Consider the following 27,335-nt stretch of genomic DNA (forward strand, 5'->3'; position numbering starts at 1 on the left):
TGCCCTGCCCAACCCCCGGCGGCGATGTCTGATGTGATGAGTGGGTGCAGAGCTGCTCCTGCCGCCCGGCCGGGCTGGCAGCAGCGGGTGCCCATCGCTCCCGAGGCGCGGAGAGGCGGCAGGGTGAACGCTGCCCTGTCCGGATGGCTTTTTGATTTGCCTCCCGACTGGGAGGGGGCGTTCATCGCCGGCAGCCCGGAGGGTCAGCGGCCGGCTGACCGAAGTTCGCTGAGTTTACAAAGTGGTAAAAAGGAGCGAAGGGAGCGGGTCCCTCCCGTTCCCCGGCGGGGCGGCCCCGGCAGCGCGACCGGAGCGGGCGGGGCGGCGCGGGCAGCCCGGCCCCGCAGCGCCACCTGCCGCCCGCACCAGGCAGCCCCCACGGGGCGGCGTGTCCGGGGGGAGCAGGGCTGGGAGACTGTGGGGATGGACACGGGGAAACGCATGTGTGTGCGTGTATGGATATGTGTGTGTGTATGGACACGGGGAAACGCATGTGTGTGCGTGTATGGACATGTGTGTATGTATGGGCACGGGGAAATGCATGTGTGTGCGTGTATGGATATGTGTGTGTGTATGGACACGGGGAAACGCATGTGTGTGCGTGTATAGACGTGTGTGTGTGTATGGACACGAGGAAACGCATGTGTGTGCGTGTATAGACATGTGTGTGGGGATGGACACGGGGAAATGCATGTGTGTGCGTGTATGGATATGTGTGCGTATATGTACACGGGGAAACGCATGTGTGTGCATCTATAGACATGTGTGTGTGTATGGACACGGGGAAATGCATGTGTGTGCGTGTATAGACGTGTGTGTGTGTATGGACACGGGGAAACACATGTGTGTGCGTGTATACGTGTGTGTGTGGGGATGGAAGGGGAAAATAAACGTGTGTACACATACACACGTGTGTGGGGGGAAGGACACAAGTAAATAAATGTGTGTGTACATGTATACACGCGTGTGTATGTGTGTGTAGATAGACATGGATAAATAAATGTGTGTGTACATGTATACACGTGTGTGTGTGTGTGTGTGTGTGTGTGGAGATGGACACGGGTAAATATATGTATATGTACATGCATACACGTGTGTGTCTGGAAATCACTCCCCTCTAAAAATGCATTAGGGAAAACTGCCAGCACCGGTAAGGAATAACACGGATCACCTGCCATGTAGCAAACAATGAGAGCTTTCTAGGCTTGCTGTTGATATTTATGAACAGAAATAGCTATATCACTCCCTTACCAAAATTCCACTGTTAGCAACTTTTGAGGTGAAGTAGAAACAGTTGCATTTGGCACTTCCTCCAAAGGGAAACAGGTAAAAACATTAAATATCTATATTAATATTGTATCCAGGTCAAAGCCTTTGTAGTTTCTGCAGGGGAAACCTGCAGACAGAAAAAAAAGAAAATCAAGTGGAAGTTGCATTTTTGGCTTCTTCACTGTTACATGGGGAGAAGAGGGAGAAGGAATAGAAGCCTGAACCCAGGGTACATGTATTTCCATATATAGAGGCAGAAAGGCTTTACCATTCTCCTGTAATATTTACTACCCTTCTTTCAGTATAGCTGTTTAGAACAGCCCAAGAACAAAGAACTTTGAGTCTCTTTGTGTATGATTTTTGCCTGCCTTAGTTACTCTCATCACCTATCTTTAAACCCAATATAATTCTACTATAACCTCTCTGGGAAAGGCCGATTAGACTTAAATTAAGTGGGTAAGATTCTGCGCTGTTTGGTTGAGAACTTAGAGCTTGCAGCCTCTACAAACCCAGAAAACTGATAAATTCAGACATGGTGATATTTTTTCCATAAGCAGACATGGACATGTTGCATCACCTGCTGATGTCCTTTACTTAAATTATTTGGTTTACCATTATTTCCATGTGAAAGCATTTGCAAAAGTAGGGAAGCTTTCAAAACTTTGACCCATTATTATTCTTCTAAAATGGAGTCTGAAAAGCATGACTTACTCTTTGTTATTCTTTGGTTTATTACTCACCCATTCAAAGATTTAGTCACCCAGTCAGAAGCAGAAATAATGTCATGTTACTGAGTTTTTTTTCCTTCAGCCAGAAGACAGCAATAATACCTAGAAATCACAGACCTTCAGCTCTCTTTTGGGTTAACTAGCCAACATGGTGCTTGATATTAATCCATTTTCTTTAGCAGCAGCAAGGAGGACTGCACTTACGTTTCAGCTGATAAGAGTTCCCTTCTGCCTGAGCCAAGGGCTTACATCCAGCTAATCTGACTGCTTCAATTCACATGGAAGTGTTTTAAAGTGACCTTCCAAGTAATGTGAGGAGCTAGTTTGCCAGTAAGTCCCCAGGTTTATAATTTTACACACAAGAAACCCATCCATAGAATATAGATATGAGGGATGAGCAGGGGCAGTTTGGTACTCCATTCCATGCAGAAAGTACAAATTCATTAAACACTACTTACAACTGCCTCCAAGCGTTGTTCTATTTATTTTTTACGTCTGACTTCCTTCACATAGACCAGAAGTCTAAGGAGTTTTCTGAGATGACTTTCTTGATTTTATATGACAAGGCCTATCATGAAAACAAAACAGTTCTAACAATTTACAGAACAATGAGTTGAATCTATCCATTAATTAGTCACTCCAACTAGACTGGTATTGACTCCTTTTTGACAGCTTTGCAATAAATATGCCCTTGATTTGTACAAAATTCTGGCTTATGTTTGAACCTTGTCATAACTAGCATGTTAAGGGATATGGCATGTTGTGTTAATGTGAGATGTGAAAAATTACCATTTAGTAATGAAGTACTGATGAGATATTACTTTTTATTAATTTATACCATTATATTCCTCCATAACTCTTGCACTTGAGTAGTGCCAGACATTATCCTTCACAGCCATTTTCTATAGAAACAGACCAAAAAAAATATATATATTCTGACAAGAATTATTGGATTTGTTGTTCTGAAAGCAGTGTAATGTATTCTTTCCATCAATGTCTTTGCTCTGAACTAAGATGTGTTTGTATGATATTCATCATCTTCTTGAGAGGGTCAATGTTTCTGCAACTAAATCAGAAGTTGTTTACATAAAGGTGTCCAATGGTTTGAAGCTTAGATGTGTGCTCAGAGCCCAGCAAAGACTCAAGGAAACCAGTGGCAGTTTTCCAGTACCTTTGACATGAGTAGTGTCAAGCCTTGGACATGGGCTGTTTATTCACGTGGTCCTGAGTTCCCCTTTGTCCTTTGCAACCCTGAATGCATGCTAAACTCTGAACAGATGCTTAACTCTAGTATATTTTTTCTTTAAAATATTCAGAACAATCTGAATTCCATTGCATCTGCTTTAATTTTAGCAACAACTCTTCAAGAACAATTACTCATATGTTTTTCCAATTGCTTTTGTAAACCAGAAATAAGTCTGAAATTCTCTATCATAACATCATGCATATCAGTAAAGCTCTTTGAAGCCTGAGAATTCTCAGAACAATTAAATGTTTACTCTTCTGGGACAGAGATTTCTAAGCTACAAGCAGTTTCTAAGTCTTGCAAGACCAAAACCAAACCAAACTTGTCATGCTTATCTTTTCTCTGAAAAGACAATCGAGTTTTCTTGAGATAAACAAAGTTCTAAACTTAAAAACACGTTTTATTTTTAGCAGGTAATGCTGCATAGCCTATGCAGAAAACACAGTAGGGAAGAAGGACAGTCTAATGGAGCTCTTTTCTTCCCCCTCTTTTCTTTCCCCCTTCCTTCTGCAATCAGCATGAACATAATTTTAAGATATTGTTTTACATTTTCATTTAAGGCCTACATTGTCTGGCTTAGATTAATAGTGATTTTTTCATATCTCCATGCAGCGTTAGCTATAAAGAAAATCAAATATGATTACACTCCTTTGCATTATAAAACTTCCCTCAGGGAATTCAGTGGTTTAAAGCCAGTAATTCTGTGATTACAACTTTTGTATTAAAATGTTTCTGATGAGACTTATGGGGTGAGGGTGACCTTACTGTTCTTGATTTCACAGCATACCTTGTTGATATGCTAATATTTGTAAATTGCAGACTGTTTACACTGTCATTTTTGTGTTTGAATACTATCCTGGAGTTAACAAAGAAGATATTAAAATAGCATATTTTATCTTTATGATTATGACTATTTTAAAATGAAAGATGATGGGTTAAAAAAGTCTCTTGGAAACCAGTAGGGTCACCACACCTGTTCTGTTCTGTTCTGTTCTATTCTATTCTATTCTATTCTATTCTATTCTATTCTATTCTATTCTATTCTATTCTATTCTATTCTTTGACTTTGCATAGGACTGCAGTAAACTCACTTTGGCTGCTCACTATGTCAGATGAAGCAGTGATAAATCTGCTCAAAGTCTGTTTCCAAACCACATGTGCTCTCCTCTGACCCCTTTTAGATCAGTAGGATGGGATAAAAGACAGAACGTGCAGAAATCAGGCAAAAAATTTTCTTTCCATAGTTTGCTCTCAGAACATGGCCTCTGCTCATATTTATTTTTGTTTTAGAGAACTTATGCATTGTTAGTATTTGCTAAAGACCCAAGCAAGTGGCAAGAACCTGAAGTACATGCTGACAGTCTCCTAGTCCCTCTACAGGCCCAAGTGCTTGCTGCTCCCAAGAAAGGCCAGAGACTGTGCAAATTGACTGACTCCTGTTTCACTCTGGATGAATTTGTAGAAAACTCTTTCTCCTAAGACTCTATTAAAATAATGTTAAAATCCTGGAGTTTTGTTGAGATTTACTGTGGAAAGGGGTGAGTCTGATTGGCATCATCTGACAAATCCATGCAAGAGACAGATTATAAATTCAAGCATAGATCAAAATTTCAAACAACTGGTCCAAGCACACACCAAAGTTTCCTTTATTTTGCCAATATTAGGAAAATGCTGGAAGAGAGTGGCTCACAACCTGCTCTCCCAACTGCTCCTTCCCCAGGCACCCCATCTCTATTCCCCAAGACACCAGTTTAAAGCCTAACAGAGTTTTGGGCTAATCCCAGTATGGGTCACCAGGCCATGGATTTATGTGAGGATACAAGCATCTATAGCTAAGATAATGGAGTATGGAATACATTAATGGACAATTCATGCACAATCAAATCTCATGGTTAGAATGTGAGTGTTCATTTTTCCGTTATCCATTTTACAGGGAGGCTGACAGATTTCACTCAGGGTTATTTATAAAAGGCTGCCAGCCATATCCTTCATTTGGATTGCATCTGTGTGAACACAACACAACACTACACAACACAACACCACATCAGTGACCATTTACTCAGGCCTGCTGTATCTTCAGCCTTCTCTCAAGAGAAAAAGAAAGTGGTTAGTCCCAGCTAAGCTTAGGAAAACAGAAAATTCTTACAAGCTTTAAAAGGACATAAAGGGAAAGAAGAGCAAGGATGCCCGAGTAAGTGATATACTAGGACAAAACTGGAAAGATTTGTTTGTACGGAACCTAAACGGATAAAGAGGGGGAAGTTGGTTCTGTACTCCATCAAATACACTGAGGTCCTAATAACAGTAGGTTTAGGACTGGGCCTGTAGTTAAGTTCTAGTCTTACTTATCATATATGCTTTATCTGTACAATACTGGGGTGCCAGCCAAGTAATCAGATGAGATTACTTACTTGCACATCAAACACCATTCCAGCATTGGCTTTCAAAAGAGTCTTCAAGCCACTGGAGTCCATCAGAAGCTGATTGTCTATAGAAAGGAGGTCAGCTTCCTGGGCCTATTCAAGGAGTGAAAAGAAAAGGGTTACTGGAATCTAAGATCAAAAGTAATTCCAGTCTGGAAATGCTGACCCCAGTTTGGACATATTACTACTGAGTTGTGGTTTTGCAACTGGCTTCAGTCAAGGCCTGATCAGGTCCATTATGCCCATGCTGTGATTTGATACTGTTACACTGAATCTCAGATTCATAAATCCTAAGCAATTTTCACTGCAGTATATAGCAGAAATCACTTCAAAGTAGAGAGCATTTTGTTCTTTTGCAGATTTTACCTGTTTTCTGTGGAATTCGATGTGGTATGCATTATTTATTTCCCTCAGCACAGAAATAGCATGAAAAACTTGTGAAAGATTTTCCTAAGTACCTTCCTTGACATGACTGAAGTTATGAAATCCAGGGTGTGTGAAAGCAAACCCCAATGGTACAGCTGGAGTGTGAGAAACTTGGTGTCATCTCTCTGCAGATTATGTGTGGCTATCCTCTTAAGATCCCTGGCAACACTTTGGTCTGAAACAGCTGTGGTGGAGCAGAGTCAAGTGACATAAGAGCAAAAAAAGTATAACAAAAAGTCAAGAGATTGGTCTTTACTGCATGCAGGAATGTGAACAGGAAGCATGGACAAAATAACTTCTGCCTGTATTGGTTTTGGTCACAAAAATTGGTTTTTGGTCTTCTGCCTATATTTGGTTTTGTGTTTGGGATGTTGGAAAGGAATTTTTCTATGCTTTCTGAGGTTGCCCAAATAGGTATAGGACAAAAGACTTGGGAGACCATGGGACATTGTTCTGATCAACTTACTGCAACATCATGTACTTGAGCATATTCAACTGGGGCATGACAATGTGACTTGGGATCCCCATGTTCCAGTCCTGCTGCTCTGTGACCACTGCACACTTCTTTGTCTTTCCATCAGGTATTTTCAAGTACAAAGTATACGTTTCAGATTTCTTACAACTTCAGGAAGGGGCAAATGAAAATGGCTGGAGTTCCTTTTCTTTTTTAGAGAGACAACCTGGTTCCAGCACTCAGCACACCTCCTGCCCCTCCCCACAGCCAGGTATTCCAAAGGAGGTCGTTCACACTGGGTCTGTGTTTCCTGGGGCAGCCTGCTCTGCTGCTCTGCAGTGCTGCCATTACCCTGCACTGTAATAGCTCAGCCATTCTCTCTCACAGCCTGTACCAGCCCTGTGTGGTTTATGTTCCCCTCAATCTTAGCTGTTTAATAAGCTTTATTGCTTAACGATTTTTTTCTTCCTCTCTTCATGTAATATAGCTGTATCTGGAGCACTGGGGATTCTCCATTAATAACTTGTCCTATTGTGTTCTGTCACGTCCCTTCTTGTGACTAGTAATTTATCAGCAACATTGATTGATGTAAAATTATAGACTTCCCAATCTTTCCTAGCCTGCAGTGTGTCTTTCAAGAACTCATAAAGTAGCTCAAGTGATGAAGAGCCCTACTTTGAAGAATAGTTAAGAGGCTGCTCCTTTAGAGCTATTACATTTGGGCTATTAAGGCAAAACACTTAAATAGGGGTGCCAGGGTGACTTACAGCTCTCTTGTTTCTTTTCTTCTCGGGAGTGTAGCTACACCTTCTCATTTTGCTTTGGTGTTGTTTATTTTAATTTGGACATAAAAATCCAAAGCTGCTTAAGACATGTATTATTATCTCAGAGATAAGAAAATTTAAGCTTGTTGTTTGAAAACTGAAGTCCTCTGCTGAATTCACAAGATAAAACCATGTAAGTTGAGGAAACCATGATGAATTCACAGAGCAAATGAACAGAATTTAAAGGTTGTCATGTGTCTGCTGAAAAAATAAATGAGATTTTAAAAGTGTTCTTGAAATTAGTAATTTTATTATTTTGCACTACCTTAATTGCTTAGAGCATAGAAAATAAATACTTGCTGATCATATTCAGGACAAAAATCTAAGGAACAACACTATAGTCCAAAGAAAGATATTTTCCTCTGTTTTGTTTGCTTTGCTCTTCTTCAGATGTAATCACATCTCTCTCTGCCCTTGTCTCATAAAGAGATTTGCTGCATGTACATTCAGTATATGCATGCAAGAATGTAATCTGTGCAATAGGATGGTGGAAGAGATAAAGTAGGAGGGATAGGCTTAAGTGTGATATGCAAGGGAGGCTCAGTGGTGCTTGAGAATTACGTGGATTTGGAAAGCTAAAGGTATGTAATTGCACCTTATGAAAAATAGCAGGAATTATGTATCTGACACCTTCTAATTTACCTTTGGTCACACATAAGCATTTTGCTGCTCATTGCTATTACATTTACTGGAATCATATTCAATTAACATAAGAGGCCAGCTATGTGTCAGAACCTTGTTATAGGGCCAGTGCCTTCACCAATCTCTCTAAAATATGTTTCCATGAACCCTCTAAGCTCCTTTACCCTCCAATCATGTATTACTTCAATTAAAAAAATGAGACTAATAAAGCTTTCATGAAAGCATGCTTGTCTTCTCAGCTCTAGGATTTCCCTTAAGTGAGACTACTTCAGAGATGCCCTGAACAAACATGTCCCTAGGGCTGTGACCAGGTGTATTTCTGTCCCCCAGCACTTCATTGACATTGCTGGTTTGGTTTGACACAGGACTGCACTTTTCAAGCAAACCTCACAGTTTCGATCCAACTCTGGATTCCTTTGGGGGGCACCAGGCCCAGGAGGTGCCCTGCAGGAGTGCACCCTGTACACCCTGATGGTACCAGGCATTCAGCCCATGGCACCACAAGAGAGCTCATCCAAGTGAACCCTCAAAACACACACCCAGTATGGATCTACAGCCTCACCAACTCTTTCCCACTCTAGATCTGGTCCAACAGCACTGAACTGATTGCTAACACAAATAGAGAAGACATCTCCATGCCTCTAAATGCTATAGCCCCATTTCATGATTTTTTTGCCTCCCTCCTCCCTTCCCAATCCCTACCCCCAATGTTTCTGTCATTATCATGAGCATGAAGCAATTTATCATTAGACCAATTGCAGAGTTTACCTGTTCTTTATTTCTCCGCTCCTTCTCTAAAAAAAAACAAAAATAATCTGAAAAGGTATCTTATGGAAAAAAGAGTGATGAATAAAACTCTCTAGTTATGTACAGTCACAAGAGCATTTAATTCCATGTTACACTCCAGCTTATCTCAATTTACATTCAAGCAATGATTCAAAGAGAAAAATGTGTCAAAGCACCAGGAGAGGCAGCTTCCTGTAAGTCCTCAGTACTGTGCATGGTGCAGGTGATGAGCAGACCCTGCCAGACACATCAGCTGTACCTGGGAGCCAGTCAGACCTGAGAAATGAGTCTGGCTCCAGGGGGGAATCCTGCAGGATAACATACATTCACAACTGCAGGTTTTTTCTAGTTAAAGTACAATTTGACACCCAGTTTGGTACAGTCATGCTTGGTTAGGAAGGGGAAGGAGCTCTTTCCACACAGACTAGTCAGCACAGAAGGGGAAAATATGCTCTACTCATGTTCTCTGGGGCTTTCTAGGATTCCAAGTATATGCAGCTCTGTAGATGCCATTGGTTTGATGCAGTTGTAAGTTCTTATAGTGTAAAGAAGTTCCTTATCATTCTGCACGTCTATTTTATTCCAATATTATAGCACTATTTTCCTATGAAAAATCTGTATGATGGCATAGTTAAATTTGATAAATAAATAAACTTCTGTCAAAGGTTAAATTTACAGTAAAATTAAGTTTTTAAAATAGCTTAATGTTAGAATTTTTTATGCCTTTAAAAATAGTGTTATAATTAAAAAGTAATTAAACTTTTCAATAAGTATAGCTCTATTAAAAGGGTCATTTTATATGTCTGATTTTTTTTCTGGCTTTTCAGGACACAATCACTCAGGAAAGAAGAGAAAAAAGACAACCAACACTGAATGGGGATCCAATTTCTCCTGTCTTGATACAGAAAGTAGACTTATGACAACTTGGTCTAGATTTTAAGACTTTTCAGATCTACTGTAACCTTCAGTGCTCTTCACCCTTCAAGCCTGTTTATTTTATATCTTTCCTGAATTCTTTTTTATTTTCCTGAGCTCTTGCATGAAAGAGAATGGAGAGAGGAAGTAGTATAGTAACAAATACACAAAATTTTCTACAACTGGTGACACAATGTAATATGTGATTTTTATGAGTTTTATGACTTTACCTCCCTTTAAAGGTGTTTAAAAGTAACTTTAGAGTAAATCTGTCGGAATCATGACATTTATAGACAATTATCATTCCTGTTGGAACCTTAGAAGTTAATCTAGCTTCCAGGAGGATCCTTTTTTATGTGCAAATAATGGTGTTTGTCTCTTCTGCTTCTGAACAAACATTCACGAGTAGAGAGTTACAAACATCGATGCTCAGCAGTGACTGCCACCTGCCACATCCATTCTTCTGCCTGTGTGTGTATTTTCCATATGGAAAGCCCCGTTGTATCTTCAAGATGGAAAATTATCCTAAAGTAGAGATACAAAGGGTGAACTGGAAATTAAAGAAGCTGAAGCAAACATGGCTTCTGCTTCCATTACTCTGAAGCCCAAATCTGGTTAGCATCACTGAAGGCAGCTTGTGAAAATTGTTTCATTTGGTATCACAGTTCCCAAAAGTAGGAGTCCCTTCATGTCTCCTGAAAAGCATGAGAAGTTTGCAGGTCAAAGAAGTGTGATATTTACCTTGAAAAGGGCTTTATCCCTCAGCCTGGACAGAGAAACGGCAGCAAAACTGCAGAAAGGAACAGAAGCTCCTGCAGGTAGGCAAAGTGCAAATATTTGGGTTTTCTTTCTGCAGGAAGAAATTTTTTTATCTTGCTTATCTGTTTTGTTTCAACTCAGTTTGTAGCCTTTGTCTTGCTGGGCTGGGAGATGGTGATTTGGGATTTGGAGCACATTTGTGTGCCTGAATGAAGTCAGAGTATGCTTGCTTGGAGGGAAATGTGTTACTGTTCCTTGCTGTGACACTGCTGCTCTTGATTGAGAGGAGCCTGCTGTGCCTTATTGCTAAAATTACAGAAATCTTCAATAGAGCGACCGACAGCCCTTGGAGGGGGATAAAAACACAGAAAGGAAAATGTTGATATAAAATTATATTGGTGGTGAAGTTTGTTGATATTAACTGTTCCTGCTATGAGCCCAAAAGTGACCTTTTCTCACACAGGATACTGGAGTTTGTTCCAGGAGAAAGTATTTGAGAGTGTGCTCACTAATGAGGATTTTCTAGAAATCCAGGCAATTTCCATCTGAGTCATCTCACAAGAATGGGGTCACAGCAAGAGTGCAAGGATCCAAACACCCCAGCTCATGCTGATCTACTATGACCCATGGGCATGGCAGCAATTTGGGAGCAAATATGTATTCTTTCTTGTTTCAAAGCAATTTGGTTTCAATTGATCACTGAAAATTAATGGACCAGAAAGCATCCCATTTTCTTAAGAAGAATACTACAGGACAGTTTAAAAGGTAGTATGTGCAGAAGAGTCAGAGTACACCTCCTGTACTGCACTGACCAAGGGAAAAAAGTCTCCAGCAATATCCATCCTAGTGTGTAGACTCTAGATGTGAGTAGTTACTGAAGCACTCAGTAACCCAATTATTGAATGTACTTTAAAAGCTGCTTTTGAAATTTAATATTACACAGTAAAGAAAAGGAGGCAAAATTGTAAAAATCAGGCCAAAATATGGTGAAACAATCAATGAATTTATTTTTGATTTTGATTTACATGATACCTGTATCTAAAGAGTTGTGGTATGTTCAGTTACTGAATAGATACATTCCAAGCCAGTGGCATTGTGTATGCTTGAAACACATCTGAGTGTGTGTTTTCATACTATATTTTGTGAAAATATTTACTTTCTTGCCAAGAATACCAGAAATTATCTTTAGGCAGTGTTGAACACACAACTCATGCTTGCTTGACCACACAACTTGTTTTTGCTCACTTGGTTTATTCATTGCAGAACTCGCTGTGCATTTACCACCACTATTGCTCCTCTACGGTTCATTCTGTGCTCTTCCCTCTTCCCCATGCCCTCAGGGTTTTCATCCTCACTCTCAGCAAGACACCAGCTTACAGTATCTCATTTTCAGTTCTCAGTGTCATCAAGATTGATGCCATCACAAAGAAAACAATTCTCAAGCATGTGGCACACACAGTCCAGTGGTTGGCACTGGACTTGTCTGTCCAGTGCCAAACGAGCCTCCATTAGAGAATTATGGACATTAAAGTGACAGGAATTGAGCTGAGGCCTCCTGAAACTGAGTACACAGGCTGGAGCAGGACAGCCAAGTTCTTGGTGCTGTGAAAGCTCTCTGGACCAGCTACTGAAGGGGTAGTACAAAGGAAGAGTTTGCTTTTTGGGTTAAAACCCAAGTAGAAGAAACTGTTTAGGAAGACTGACACAGGTTAATGTGCTAGTCATCCTAAATGTTGCCAGATGAAATAAATTCCAAAAGCATCATTTCTTCTTCTAGGGAGAACTGTTGGAGAAAAGCTGGCCAGTCTGAAAATACCATATACACAAAACCCCCAAACCAGACTTTTTCAGATGTATATATGCCTCTTGGAAGGGAGAGAAATATGAGTACCTTCTCAGTGTGCTTTCTCGAGAAGGAATGATTCATTGATGCCAGTAGACACAACAATGAGAAATCCACCATATTAACACAGACATTTTTCATTTATCGATTTCATGAAACAAATGCTAAGCAGGCATTCAACTGCCAGAAAAGCAAATACATCGTTATTAATGGACTATAAGAAAACAACCTGCAGAGAAAAACAGCAGTAGGTTAAACAGAGAAGTGTGCAGAGGTTACAGCAAAGTTCTGTGACCCAGAGATCATCTTTTCACCACATGTTTACACAGCTTCTAGCTCAGTGGGTGTCTTGATCTATGGCTTTGCCCCCTAAGCTGTAATCCATACAGCAGTGCTAACAACATATGTCATCTGGAAATTAGTCTCCAACCCTCAGCAGTGCAGTAGATAATGACATGAACTGTCTTCTTATTTTGTGCTTCAGATTACACTAGCAGTAGTTTTCATTCCCTCACTGGAGGCTGTGAGCCAAAAGACAAAGAGAATTAAAAAAATCATGCATAAACAAAAAAAAAAGCCAGAGAACTTTACAGTCTCTAAGGCACCTATTCTTCAGAAGGACCAATGACCACGTGATTTATTAAAGAAGATTCTGCATTATGCATTAAAAGCTTCAGCATAGAGTCCACCTAAGTATCCCTCACTTGAGTAGATAGTTGTACACAAGTATTTGTCCATAGCTTTTTCTGGATGTTTTTTATGCTCTTGGCACACACATGCACACAGTTTCAAGTCAAAGGGTGCCCTTACTGAATTCAGCTGAACACAGCAGGCTGTGAACCTTGAGTTTTCCCCCAGAAGAGCACCATCATCTTTTAATCAGTCTCTCTTTGAAAAAAATGTCAGCATCTGATGCTGATCTCTAACACAGCTGAAAATCTTTCAGGGATTGCACTGGAAATTCAAGTAATTTATACACCAATTCTGTAGCAAGAATCTCTCAACATCAGCAGTCCAACCCAAAATTATTTTGTATTTCTTCTAAGAATATACTTGTCACATCTACTGCTTAATGTTAGCTTAAGCACCAGAACAATCTGAAGGGGAAAGAAACACACTCATTTACATTAGTCTTATCATAGTTTTTAAGTATCTGCTTTCTAATTACTAACAAATAATAAACTCATTTGCTAATAAATGATGGTGTGTTCAACACTACCCAAAACATTCATAAAAACTTTATCCCTACCTGGCAGTGACTTTTAGTAACACAAGCTGCAACATCCCTTGCAGAGCTTGTGATGTTTTCACCATGGGTGGAGTCATTTTTCTGTATCTCTGCAGCACCTCTTGGCCTTTGTTCACCTAAGACAGAAACATCCACTTTTTGGCTCTGCTCCACTTGGAGAAGCTGGTAATGGAGGGAGCCCCAAGACAGAGAGTCCTTGAACTCACTGCCATGAGGGGCTGTGATCCTCAGGAACTTTGCTTGGGCAGCAGACCCCTATCACTGGGTCTGGTAGGACAATTATATCTCATGGTCTGTCCTCATGTTTGGTCCATATGCAAGCAGCCCACAAATCCCTGGTGTCTTCACTTCCTGTGATCACAACCTACAAAAAAAAAAAAAAAAGAAGGCAAATAAATTAAAATTTTGATAAATAAAAGTTCAATAAATAATGATAGTGAGAGAGAGAGAGAGGAATGTGTTAAATAAACAAAAAATAAAGCACTAGAATATAATACAAGTTTGGACAGGCTCTGGCCTAATAACAGCTCTGTTTCAGGGCTGAATCCAAGTCCTAAGTGAGGCTCAGACTATGATAGTTTTAATCAAGTTACTGTATCACTTGTCCTGTTCCTGACACCAGCTGCCAAAGTGGATGCCAGCATCTGGCTCCATCCGAGAATAAAACAGAACTTGATTTTTCTCATAGCTCTGCCTTGAGTGAGTGGAAAGAAAAGAATGAAAGAGTAATCATACATATATGACTTCTCTTACCTCTTGACTTGTGTGATTCTCCTCCAGAGCCACACACTGTGCAGCAAACTCTGACTCATGACAACAATTGCCATTTTCCATGTCTGTCTCACATATGGCAGAAACAAGTGCTAGATATGCAAATATTTTTTCCATATTGTTTGTTTTTGGTTTTTTTCCATTCTGATATGGCCAGAGGATATAGGGCTGTCCTTGGACAGTGCTCCCTGTGTTCAGAAAATGCCTGTATTGGTCCACAGCCCAGCTGGTAAAAGCAAAGAATGTGAAAACACAATTCAACATGCACTGAAGTTCAGATTCCAGACCCAGTACTGATTTGTTTTCTCTTCAAACTTCGAATTCTTCTAATAGAAGGCCTGTGTGTGTGTGTGTGTGGTTGGCTTCAATATTTCCTGGAGGAATGTGTCGGCACAGCTAAACAAAATACCTCCCTGGGGGCAGCTTGGGCTTCACAGTCGCTGCAGCACAGAGAGAAAATTTGATTTTACAAAGACAGAAATGGAGTACATCCTGCCAGGGTATGAGAAAAGTTTCATGCTTGACATCATTAATGGTCAAATGATAACATAAAAAAAAATATTTTCCTTCAGTGCATTTAGATCAGGTGCCTTGAAACCTTGTCTATGTCTTTAGAAAAACAATGAGAGATAGATGCATAAAAATAATCAATATTTTCCAGCTATAAAAGGCCTATGGTCAGGCACCTTTTCCAAAATGCTCTTATATGCCTTGTAAGTTGCTTTTTTCCCCCTGAGGCTTGGTCTGCTAACAAAGAGGTGTATTAAACACAGACTACCAAAAAATCAGCTCACAGCTTTTCCTCGTGCTTGCAAATGCTGTTTTGTCTATAGGGCTCCTCAGGCCAGACACCACTCTCCCTCAATGAAGGCCCAGCTTCCTCAAAGAACAACAAATACATTTAGCCTTTTCCTAGCAGGTTCAAAACTTCATAGAAAGGCTTAGAAAATGCAACTCACTAAAGACTTTTTTTGTTCCTACCCCTATCAAAGCATAAAGCTAAACAGAGCTGGTTTATTGGCATCAAGAACGGACAGAGTGTGTTTGGAAATGTAACACTTCTTTGAAAAGTATGTGTAAAGCAGAATCAAAGAGTCTGCTTTGATCACTTTGATACTTTCCTGAATGTGTTTAGTTTCTTTGAGTCCATTTGCTTCATTTCTCTTTGGTGTCAGAGAGACAATGGTGTGGACAATGCTATCATTCTCTGCCTGGCACGTTATTACAGAAGCTCATGTACCTAAATTATGCAATAGGAAGAATTGGAGCTGTGTGTTTTTGATGTGAACAAAGTTGATGCCAATCTTTTTTGTTAGCATATATTTAATGAATAAAACGAGTTGATGTTCTGTGTGTAGCAGCTGCTTTGCTGCCTGTACATGTGCTTTTCATGTTCCCCAGGGGCAAAACCAGCCTTTCTGAGCGTGCTGTGTAGCTGCACAGTGCTGCTGGCACAGCAGTTCAAATGCTCCATTCAGACCAGGTGGGACCACTGTCCTTTCTCTGGCCACTGCATTGTCACATCCTTCTCTGGGCTGGATTCCAAAGCTCCAGCCTCTATTTCAGACAGCTGTGAGCTCTTCCCTAGAAAGCCACAGACCATTGTCCTGTGCCTCTGCAGCTTCAATTCTCACCTCAGCCAAAGTGATAGCTACTGCTCAGCCCCAAGGCAGGGCCCCGTACAAAGGGCTGGGCACTCAGGCAGAGCTCCTGCTTTGCCTGGGCTCTACAGTCTCAGTGTGCCCGATCCTGAGAGCCTGGGATGTACGTGCACAGTGGTCTACAGGAACATCTCCCTTTCTATCCCCGGCTGCAGAATTTCCCAGCAGCAGCCATGGGAGAATGGATTGTGAACAAGGCAAGCTGTGATGGGTCTGGAGTGCCCTGAGCAGCACAGAGCTGGCTTTGGCAGGAGGGCAGGGCAAGGACCCAGCTGATGGAAAAGTAACTGGGGTGACAAGGAAAGACAGAAGGGAAATACTCACACGTTGTCCCAACTTCCATGTACACTGAATATTCTCACTGTTTCTTTCTGCACCCCATGCAGTCTGAATTCATCCTCTACAGCTATGGGTGGCCAATATGCCAGATGAGCACATCCCTGCTTTTATACCAGCACCAATATCTCCTGGTCCCTGCTGGCTGTAATTCCTCTGACACATCCTAAGATTAAATTCACCTCTTTCATGGCAATTCTAACTAGTGGCTAATATTAATCCCATGATTAATGAGCAAGTATGTAGTAACTTTAGTAATTTACTTAGCACCTTTTTTTTTTTTTTGCATCCTCTATCTTCATATAATGAGTTCTTGCTCTACAGTAGAAATTTTATGTGAAATCTCATAGACAAACACATAGCGTTATTGGATTTTATTATTCCCATTAATCCAGTCTCTAGCTATCTGCTTTTATTTCTGATCATTTATGTTGATACAGACTCCTAAATGTTTACATTAGGCCTGTGGAAGAGTGTATGGTAATGCTTGCCACAAAGATAGATCATGATTAATACAGTAAAGTTAAAACTTCAGCTGTGTGTCTTTGTGTTACCAGGAAGTCATTGTTTCACACAAGCTGCTTGGTTACAAGATGATGAGTACATTAAGTCTGGATAATTTAAGATAAACAGACAGGGTTTTCCTTTAGTATTTACTCAAGATTACTGAGGAATTGGGAAGCCTCTTTCCCTCTTGTGTGCTCACACATGCTTTTACCCTTTCTGGGCTATTTATTTGAGAAACAATGTTTTAACAAAGAACATTTAACTTGTCCCTGCATACTTTAGCTGTGACTTTACTCTTGTATATTCTATATATATGTATATCAGAAGGACACTTAACATTTCAAAAGCAACAGTTCTCAGTTTTTTGAAGACAGCCCTTATTTCAAGAGAGCTGCTCATTTGCAAGGGTGGCCTCAGCTCTCAGCAAGAGAGATAACTGCAGTGATATAACTAACTCATGGCTGATAAGACTGCTTTTTGCCCAAATGCAGTTTGCCTAGTTTTCAGCTTGGGAAACTTCTTTAAATTCTCCAGTGACTTTGCCATCTAGACAACGACAGCATCAGAGTGTGAATCACACCATTTCAATGGGCTGATTGTGAAATAAATATGAACAGGAGCAGCAGGGGGTAGCTTTTCTTTAGCAGTCACAGTTTCCTTTTCACTATATGCCCTTAAAATGCCCAGGCAGGCCATTAGCAGAGGGGAAGATTGATAGAATTGCATTTACATCTTAAATCAAGCCAAGTTCTCTCTTCCCTAGCCACAACCCTTCCAAAACATCAAACAAACAAAACAAAACAAGAAAAGCTGCAGCCAAATAGAAAGGAGGAAAATAAATGTTAATTTGATTAGTCTTCCAATGGAAATTAGCTTAATGGTCCAGAATTAAAAGTGTAGATGTTTAAGACCTTGGCTGGTTCTACACATGAAAGATATAGCACTCAAACTAGAGTGATTCTTCACTAAAAATATTTCTCTTTATGCCACCCCTCAATGCTTTCCTCACTACATTACCCAGCTGTAATGTCGTCTCGCTTTTGTGTAACTATTTCTTGTTTCTTTTGGGAATAACTATAAACCAAAACTTTATAAAACTGTGAGAGTAAGTAGACACTCTTCTGCTGAGGAAGGCCCCCAGCCAGCCTTGGCTGTGCCACACCTTTCACCCAGGTGATACTACACATCCCTGGCCTGGTGCTGCCCTGGCTCCCCATGGCACTGCTTTATCCCCCTGCTGGGTGAACCCAGCGCTGGGCACTCTCTGGGAAGCTGTCTGAGAACCAGCCCTGCAGGCAGGAGGGGTCTGTTCAGCACCTCATCCTTTCAAATGTTCTCAAAACTACCAGTGAGTTTGACAGGCAATCTCTGGGTGAAGGTAAGACTCACCACAAGCCACAGTCTTATTCTGGTAGCAAACTATCAACTACACCATGTATGTATGCAGCTACACCCCATGCATCTTCGACTCATTCTTTCCTTAGTCATCCGAGTTAAACAAAATCAAACTAAAATCACACTTGTAGGGACACTTAGTCATGGGAACACATGTAGTAGGTGATTCAGAAGCAGAAAGAGATCCTTTTTTTGTTTTATTTTTATCAAAAGAATTTAAAACAGAAAAGTTAATCAAGTTTAGGTGGCAATTACATCTGAAACACAGTCTGTTGTTAACAACAGTTTATGGTATTTATTTTTTCTTTGTTTCAAGGCAGGCTGACAGAACAAAAATACAATCATTAAGTTTATGGATTTTTTAAAAGAAAATGAATGTCCACTCGTTTTCATCACTTCTGGATACACCAAGTAGAGTAGATCCTCAGCTATCCCCTTCTATTTTATACATTTTTATTCCTTAGAAGAGTATTTTATCTGTACAAGGTATTTGCCATATCACTTGGTTTCAAGGCACTGACAAAGTTCTGAATCTGTCTTGTGTCACCAACTCACAGGACTCCAAAGGTAATACTCGGTGAGAAACAAGAAATAATATGACTGATTTACTCTTACTTCGGCTTCAGGGCTTTTGAGCTCCTAAGGCCAGTGAACTGAACACAAGTTTTAATCTAAAGTGAGAATGTGGATCCGCAGGAGTCTGTGATGTGTGTTACTGATTTCAGAGATGGCAGGATTTCTTCCTCTATGCTTAGTTATAAAACTCGAAAAGCTGTGTACAGGAAGAAAGCAGAACTAGGAAGACATGATGTATTGTGTGGACTTGTACCTTACCTTCTCAGCCAGTTGAGATGAGAATTTATATTACCTTGCAGTTGCTGAAAGTACTGTTGTTTGTATCTAGGAATACACACAACAACATAAGCTATGACATTTGCAGTTTTCTAGGCAAGAATAAGTAGAAAACTGTGCCTGCTAGCATGCTAAGCAGCTACTAAAAAGCTCTTGTGTAGGCAGTAGTTCAGCAAAGTCTCTTTGGATTCTTGTTTGGCTTGGATTGGATTGTTATACAGAGCTGCATTTTCAGTCTCATCTATTTTTCTTTCAGCGACATAATTCTTCTGAAAGGTGCTGGAATACCAGTCCTAAAAAATACAGTCTCTCATCTCCTTGCATATTAACCACAGTGTAGACAAGAGCTCCTTGGAGGGACAGCAGAGAGCTTGGACCTTGCATTTTTCAATATTTGAATTCCCCAGAGGGCTTGTATCAGGGACAAATTTGGTAGATGAATACATTTATTTATATCACCTCCAGTAGACTCCTTGGTGGCTGACATAATTTTTCATCACGAGGGTAATCAGGGAGGGTGGGAATCTGACCAGCAATGATAAGACCTGGAGCTATCTGCCACATTTGCATGTGAGAGAAAGAGAGAGAGGACGGTGGAAGGCAAGGCACAGCAGGAAAGTGTGAATTATTTGAAATACTGCTGCTCTAAACCTGAACAAGACTCCCTTCTTGAAACCCTGCTGTTGTAACCCTGACTGCAGTGCTAATAAAGAATGGTATTACCTTGGGATAACTCACACACAGGAGTGGTCTCAAAGCAGGGTCCAGACAAGGCACTTGTGTGTTACTGGGACAAGGCAGCTCTGCCTGTGCCCACGGCCAGAGAGGGAGCCAGGCTGAAAGCACCACTGTTATTTCACCGGAGAGATCTGCAAGTTACTCCAAGCTAAAATTGCCTTTTTCTTAGCAAGGCGGTGAAGGCTTAAGCCTCTAAATCCTGCATTACTTGAATCAATATGCCTTGCAGTCACTCAAAAGAGTATCCCTGACAAGGCTAAACCACATAATCTCCCGTCTCCCTGGTGTTGATGGCTGAGTTCCCACAGAGTCTGTGGGAAATACCATTATCCCCATTATGGAGACAGCAGCCAAGACAAAACCAGACTATGCCTGCACTGCAGTGACAGATACTCGTGTGGACACCTCTGAGCTGTCCAGGCTCTGTCACTCTCTGCCAGGATGCTGCTGCCCGAGCCCCTGCCCTTCTTCAAGGGTGCGTTGGCATTGCCTGCAGAGCAATTGTCAGCACAGACAGTGCAAATGATTTGGTCACTGGTCTGAGACAGCACATGGAAATTATTCCTGTTCCTCAGCTCTGCTGGGCTGTCCTGTCTCTGTCCTGGACCACAGGACTCCCCATTTCCATATGTTTTTCTCCAGGGAAAGTGTCCAGTGCCAGGCTCGTGCTAGCAAGACTGACAGATTTCAGAACATCTAATTTCTTTTTCTGACCCAGATGGTTTTACCTGCTTCTATAACTATTTTATGTAAGAGCAGGCTATTGTAGCATTACTTTCCTCAATATATACGTAAATTTTTAAAAATAACAACAGAGAAGAAAAAAGAAGTCTGTGGTACCAGTGAGTAAGCAAAAAGGACTTTTGCTTAATTATCATGGGGAAACAGCATTGCAGCACCAGCCCAGAGACAGCTCTGAGATCCTGCCTGCCTTGCCCATTGCTCACAGCTTAGCCAAACCATGCATATCACCAGAGAATCTTATTGCTATCATGGAAGAGAAAATAAAACACATGGGATTAACCCCAGTTCCAAATGTAGGCACACAGTGCTGCCATATCAGGTTTCCCTCTGTGCCAGGAAGCCATCAGCATCGTGCACCAGCACCCCCAGACTCAGGGCAATGTGTGAGGCTGCACAGCCCTGCACTGAATTTCAGCTGATGTTTACAGAAGGACTCAGCCTTAACCTTAACCTTAGACCTTAACCAAGAGGCCAGGGTTTCCAAAAAGTCTTGTCCTGAGCTGGAAGCTTGCAGAGCAGTTTAGCCCTGTTCTGAAGCAAGAAGGGGCACCCTCACCACAACAAACAGCTGAGTCACTTTGGGCTTTGAGGTACTGCTTGAATGCACAGGGCTTTCTCTAATTTACTGTTTTTATGTTTTAGCTTTTCTATTTTTCAATATAATCAGAAATTCATTTCATTAGGTGTCTCATGACAGTCCCCAACTATTTTAAAATAAGCATTTTCATTAAGCAGGTGGATTTTGATATTAAGAAATCAGCAACTTGCAAGGGCTTTTATCAAAAGTTGGTGGACACCCCAGTAGACTGTTCAAACATGGGAGGAATTTCTGTCTGCATAGTGGGTCTTTAGAGTTAGAAAAATATTATTGTTTGAGTTTTCAGTAAATTGGAAGCAAAAAGACAGCATAGTCAATTTTTTTTTTAAAAAGTATATACACAGTTATGTCACTGTAGGCTTCTAAATTTCTTCTCAGCCCATGTGTCTGCTTCTGCTATGGAATATTCCTCATATAGGAGTAAATAAATGCACTGTGAGGAGCACTCAGAGATGTAGTGACATCATCAGCTTCAAGAGTTAATGCAAAACTGTGAGAATGGTCCTGAGCCCTCGAAGTCCCATGCCCACTAAATTGAAGAGCATGATAAGGATGTGTCTGTGCTGGAGATATCCACACCATGAGGGTCATAACAAATGTGGTGGCACTGACTGACTCCTGCTGTGCTCCCTCCTAATGCCAGCCTGAGCCTTGTCCCACAGACTGGAAGGGCTGTAAATAGCTGCTTCTCCATAGAGGCAATCCTTAGGCGAGTTTTGACTATAATATGTTTTGATCCTTTTCCCCTTCCCCTCCTGTAGCTCTAAATTCTATTTCGATGTCCATTTTGAATATTGCCTCCAAGAGGCTATTAGCCTTTGTGAAGAACAGCTTGTGTTTCCCTGTTGAAGACCTCTGCCCAAGGCAGGGAATGCACCAGAATTCATAATTGGCTTTGCATAAGTGACTGGATAAAAACAGTCACTGAAAAGATTCTGGAGTTTCAAGGGCTTTGGTAGCTTGTACCTGGTTCACAGCTGTGCAAGGTGCCTTAGACTGAAAGGACTCCCAGTGCCTGGTGTCACTTGCAAGTTCTTCTGAAGTCACCACTGAGCTTCTTAGACAAAAAAGAAATTATTTACTCATACCTGGACCATAAATTGAATGTACTCAGGGATCAAGGATAATCCTTCTGATGAGCTACAAATAGAAATAACTGAGAAGAAAGTCTATGTCTTTGTTTAACTGAATTGCAGATTCTGAGTGGTGAGATAGGCAGTAGTGCTGATGAGATATTGGATATTGGAAAATAGTTATTTGGGTCAGAGTCAACTATGCAAGTAAATCTAGCCCAGAGAAAAGATGTGGGTGAGGAAATTAAAGTCCAGTACTCTGCGTATTTTCAGAGAAAAAACTCCTACTGTTTCTGAGGGTAGCTGAGCAAAATCCTCACAGTAAATTATCTCAGCAATTTTTCCCCTTCACAAAATAGCTATTTGGGGTGAGGTTTTTTGTTTTGCTTTGTTTTGTTTTGTTTGTTGGGGTTTTGGGGGGGGGGGGGGGAGGGTTGAAGGTTGGGAGTTTTTTTGTTTTTTGGTGGTGGTGGTGGTTTTTTTTGGGTTTTTTTTTTTTGTTTGTTTTGTTGTTGTTTATTTGGTTTTTTTGTTGTTTTTTTTCCTTTTCTTTTTGTTTGTTTTGTTTTTGTTTTAATTTGCTTAAGTGTTTTGGTGAAGCCTGGATCCAGCCTTTTCTTTCCTAAGTAATCCTGCGCACTAGCTGGGTTGCTGACTTCTAGTATTGGGAGACCATTTATGCTGTTCAGAAAACTGCTGTTCTGGCAGAGCAACTACATTTTAGCAGCTTGCCAAACATGAATGTGATAGAAGGATAATATTTCAGCCCTACCTTCAGCTATTCTCTACAGCAATGAGGTGGTGATTAAGAGCCTGTTTCTTTACCAGCAAGGCTCACAGGCAGTAGGATCCTTTCCCTGGACCTGCACCACGTAGCTGTGTTCAGACCTGGCTGCTTGGGGCCCTCTCAAAAGGTTTCCTGTCTCCCTCTGGCCTCTTAACTGGTTTGTCTGGGCAACTCTTCCTGAAAATAGGATCCAGCAGTTCAAGGCCAGTCCTAAAATTCCCATAACCAGGACTCCCAACTTTTCTTTCCTGGTCAAGGATCTACCACTTTAACTTTCAGGAGCACATGGTGTTACTAAACCAACTGTTCTTTATGAAGGAAAAGTACATGACAGTGGTATACAGCCCTGTTCTATTTCCCCCCACCCAGAGTTCTCTGTAACATACAGAGCATACTCTTTTTCTCCTAAACTAGTTTTCCCACCTTCAGATGAATCTTCCTGGTGCGCTGCAATGCCAGGGGACTGCAGTACTTCACCAGATACTTTATTGTTTCAGTTAATACCCTACTAAAATCTGAATTTAAAAATTTGGAGGTGGCATAGCTTTCAAAATAACCAGTTCTTCATTCAGGGATACCTTCATCTTACAGGACAATTAACATATAAAACAACATATGTTCAGCTTCAGGCCTGCATCCCAGCATCTGGATTTCTCAGCTCCGTCTGGCATCTAATAAAAGAACAAAGCCTCATAAATTCAACCCAGAAAGAAAAATAAGTTTTATACTTTTATCACAGCCATATAGGGATGTATTCACTTTGCTTGAGACTATGAATATGTAAATACATGGGTCTCCTCAAGCAGCCATCACAAGTACTATTGACAAATTTTGAATAACAGAATCATAGAATGGCTTGTTTTGGAAGCAACTTTAAAAATCATCTCTTTCCAACCACATTGTCATAGATGGGGACACCTTCCACTAGACCAGGTTGCTTGCTCAGAGCACAATCCAACCCAGCCTTGAACATTTCCACAGATGGGGCATCCACAAATTCTAGAGGCGACCTGTTCCAGTGCCTCACCAAAGGAAAGAATTTCTTCCTATTATCTAGTCTAAACCTACTCTTTGTCAGTTTGAAGCCATTCCCCCTTGTCATGTCACTACATGCCCTTGTAAAAAGTTCCTCTCTGTCTTTCTTGTAGGCTTCATTCATGTACTGGGAGGCTGTAATTAGGTCACCCTCACGTTTTCTCTTCTTCAAGCAGAAAAATCCCAGTTCTGTCAGCCTTTCCTCATAGGAGAGGTGCTCCATCCCTTTAATCAACTTGATGACCTCTTCTAGACTCACTGCAACAGGTCCCTATCCTTCATGTGCTGGGGAAGTTTGGTTTTTGGAAGGATTTCTCTGTATCTGCAGCCTATGTAGTCCCACATCACAGAGGAGAGATGCATGTGCCAAAGCACATACAGGATTAGGCCTATGACACTGAGAACCCTGTGCCTTTTCTTACACATATTTCTGTTGTTTGAGATGCTCACTAGGTTGTTTTCTTTCTGGAATGAAAAGAGCCAGTGATGTTTGGTTTTGTTACCCTCATTCCCTCTTTCCCTGCTCCAGGCAGGAAAGCACTTGCAGCTCTGCCCTGTAGGTTGGCAGGAAATTTAAGCCGGCCGTAAGCTCTGCTCGGACCACCCCCAGACATTTCTTCCTGTTCATGCAGGAGACTATTTAATTGAGGGCTGACTCAATTGACGCTCAGCAGTACCTACCTACCCCGTGGGAGTGATTTTTTCCCTCCCTGCCTCCCCTGTTGGACAAAGTGCCCACAATGAAGATGCTGCTGCTCCCGCTCGCTCTGCTCTCCGCCGCCCTGCTCGCCAGCGCAGCCCCTCCGACGTGCTACTCCAGGGTGTTGGCTCTGAGCAAGGAAATCACGGAGTCCTTTCAGGAGCTGCAGACCTCCAAAACTGTGGTGAGTCCACCTAAAAGCTGCTCCTGCACAGACACTGCGGGTTGCCACTTCTGAGGCGGAATTTCTCTCAAAACAAAATCGCGACGGGTCTTTCCTCTCTCCCGCAGGACTCGTGTGTGGAGACGCTGCCCAGGCTGTACTTGGACATACACGTAAGTTTGCACTCCGCTTTCTTACTGTTGTGCAGTAAAAGCTGTTGATGAAAAGTGAGAATAACTCTTATTATACCCCAGAAGAGGGATTTAAAAGGATTTTTAAAAACTTTAATAAACTAGATAGATGAATGACCAAAAAAAAGCAAACCTCAGTTTGAACCTTTTAAAATCCCTATGGACTTATTGAGATTTTACTTGATTAAAAATTTTAAAATTAGGAAATCAATATTTTTAAGTTATTACCATATGCACACAATTTATTTACTGTGACAGAGCCTTTTCAGAAGTTAAATAAGTGCAACAAAACTTTTAATAATAATGTAAAGGAAGAAATGTAGAATTAACTTTCTTCATTTAATAAATCTACTTCATTTTGTATCCTGAGTGGTTTTTGGCATCCGGTTTTGATAAAAAGCAATGCAGGAATACCTTGCTGGCTTTTTCTCTTTTAAATAGCTACTTGTTGAGTACAAAAAGTAAAAGTGTGCCTGAGGATATGGAAGTGTGAGAATGAGAAAAAAAAAGCAATATTTGTCTCTCAGCTAAGAAAAAATAACCTGTACACACAGTTAGTGTCACAGTGTTCTTCAGTGGGATATTTGATACGTTTTGCTTGTTTTTCCAGAGTCCAAGACAGTAAATAAACAATAGAAAATATCAGACAAAACAAATTTCTGACACATTTTTCCATAAGCAACCACACCAAGCCTTGTAATTCAGGATGCTTTAGATCTCAATTCCAGTGCTGCCAGTGTCTCACATCATGGCAAAGAACGAGAAATGTGATTCTAGTGTCTCAGTTTCCCTGTCTTTAAAGCAAAAACTGGGGTATTTATTTATCTGCTTCACAAAGACGTTGTGAAATTCATGTCATCTGTGTTTTATTTTGATAACACAAAGTCTGATGTAAAAATTACTTCAAAAAAATCAGGACGGGTAGTCACGGTTTCTCCTATTGTACAGGAATGGAGGAATCGAGTATGAGATCTTGATAATCTGTTTATCTATTAAATCAGATATTCTCTAAAAAGTGAGACAGTACATCTATTCTGCAGAATACTCCACCTACTATGGGAGCAGATTTGATTGTATTGGTGCTGTTGACTCCTAAAGCATGTGATAAATAAGCTAAGACTTAGCTAAGTCTAAGCTACAGACTAAGACTGTATATATGCAATTTGCCAAGCACTTATTTTGACCAAACATCTTTGTTATAAAATATTGATGATTAATTTGCCTGACTAAAGGTCGCACAGATTACATGTACATAGAGGTAGGAATTCAAGGTTCCCACACAGCAGTAGGAATTTTGGAAGTGGTGAAGGAGAAACATAAACCTGTATTTGTGCAGGGTTACACAGACCTCTTTTGCGTGCTTTGCAGAATTACTGTGTGTTGGCAAAACTCCGTGATTTTGTGGCCTACCCTGGATGTGACAGAGTGGTTGAAGTGAATGAGCTGAAGGAAAAAGCCCGGAGCCTGTACACCATCTTGATCTCCTACTGCAGAAGGGTAGGTCAAGATGCATCAACAGGGACAGAGTCCCTGCTTTTAGCCCTGCCTGTCTCCACACTGTCCCATGACCACCCAAACTCCATCAGGGCCAAGCTGCTCTCTTCTGCCTTCTTCCTTATAAATCTTAGCCTTTTTTGTTGTTGTTGTTTTTCTTTTGTTTCTCCAGGACCTGGTGTTCCTCACTGATGACTGTAATGCTCTGGAAATTCCTATTTCATCTCCCGTTGAACACTCCATCACTGAGAGCTAAAAGACAGTTAACCCAAAAGTTATACCTGAGAAAGTTTCAAGGAGACCAAAAGTCAAAACATATATATGCAGTCTATAACATTAACAACTAAGATCTTTTTCAAGCACACTAGCAATATAATCTCAGACCTACCCATTTTTCTCTGCCTTGACAGGAAATGAATTGCATGCCTTGCATACCTACTGAGCTGCTAGGGAACCTACCATTAGGGAGCAGTTTTTCGTTTGGCAAGGTATGATATTTCAGCCTAGCCAAATGTATAAAGTATGTTTTGTTTAAAGATCAGAAACTAGATTTTTTTTTACTCTTTTATGAATAGCTAGACTCATACATACGTTCTCTCTTGACTTAGTTTTTCTTGTATTAGATGGGCATGGAAGGGACCATAATTGTTTTTCTTAGAATGTTTGATAGAAGAAGAGTAATGCTGTACTGGCAGATTTCTCTGCCTGTATAGCTCATATATATAT

At 40.9% G+C, this 27,335-nt stretch overlaps 1 protein-coding gene across 2 annotated transcripts; it reads left to right on the forward strand.

The window, feature by feature from the left end:
• Positions 1-863: 863 nt before the first annotated feature.
• On the forward strand, positions 864-27,335 carry CYTL1 (cytokine like 1). 2 transcript variants are annotated; one of them, XM_088164434.1, is made up of 6 exons: positions 864-2,327; positions 9,626-10,531; positions 24,694-24,945; positions 25,053-25,097; positions 26,484-26,612; positions 26,782-27,335. In XM_088164434.1, the coding sequence occupies exons 3-6, from the start codon at positions 24,802-24,804 to the stop codon at positions 26,863-26,865; spliced, it is 402 nt and encodes a 133-aa protein (XP_088020560.1). In that variant the 5' UTR covers positions 864-2,327; positions 9,626-10,531; positions 24,694-24,801; the 3' UTR covers positions 26,866-27,335. The 2 variants fall into 2 exon arrangements, with proteins under 2 accessions (XP_088020560.1, XP_014750674.1); XM_014895188.2 differs by lacking the exons at positions 864-2,327; positions 9,626-10,531 and having other exon boundaries at positions 24,651-24,945.

The sequence above is a fragment of the Sturnus vulgaris genome, chromosome 4, assembly GCF_052056855.1.
Source record: "Sturnus vulgaris isolate bStuVul1 chromosome 4, bStuVul1.hap1, whole genome shotgun sequence".
NCBI lineage: Eukaryota > Metazoa > Chordata > Aves > Passeriformes > Sturnidae > Sturnus > Sturnus vulgaris.

What these genes read in the sequence shown, in the direction of transcription:
- CYTL1 (XM_088164434.1), top strand. Translation starts at nt 24,802, where the DNA reads ATGAAGATGCTGCTGCTCCCGCTCGCTCTGCTCTCCGCCGCCCTGCTC. An exon ending in GGCTGTACTTGGACATACAC is followed by an intron (nt 25,098 to 26,483) that starts GTAAGTTTGCAC and finishes CGTGCTTTGCAG; the next exon opens with AATTACTGTGTGTTGGCAAA. An exon ending in TGATCTCCTACTGCAGAAGG is followed by an intron (nt 26,613 to 26,781) that starts GTAGGTCAAGAT and finishes TTGTTTCTCCAG; the next exon opens with GACCTGGTGTTCCTCACTGA.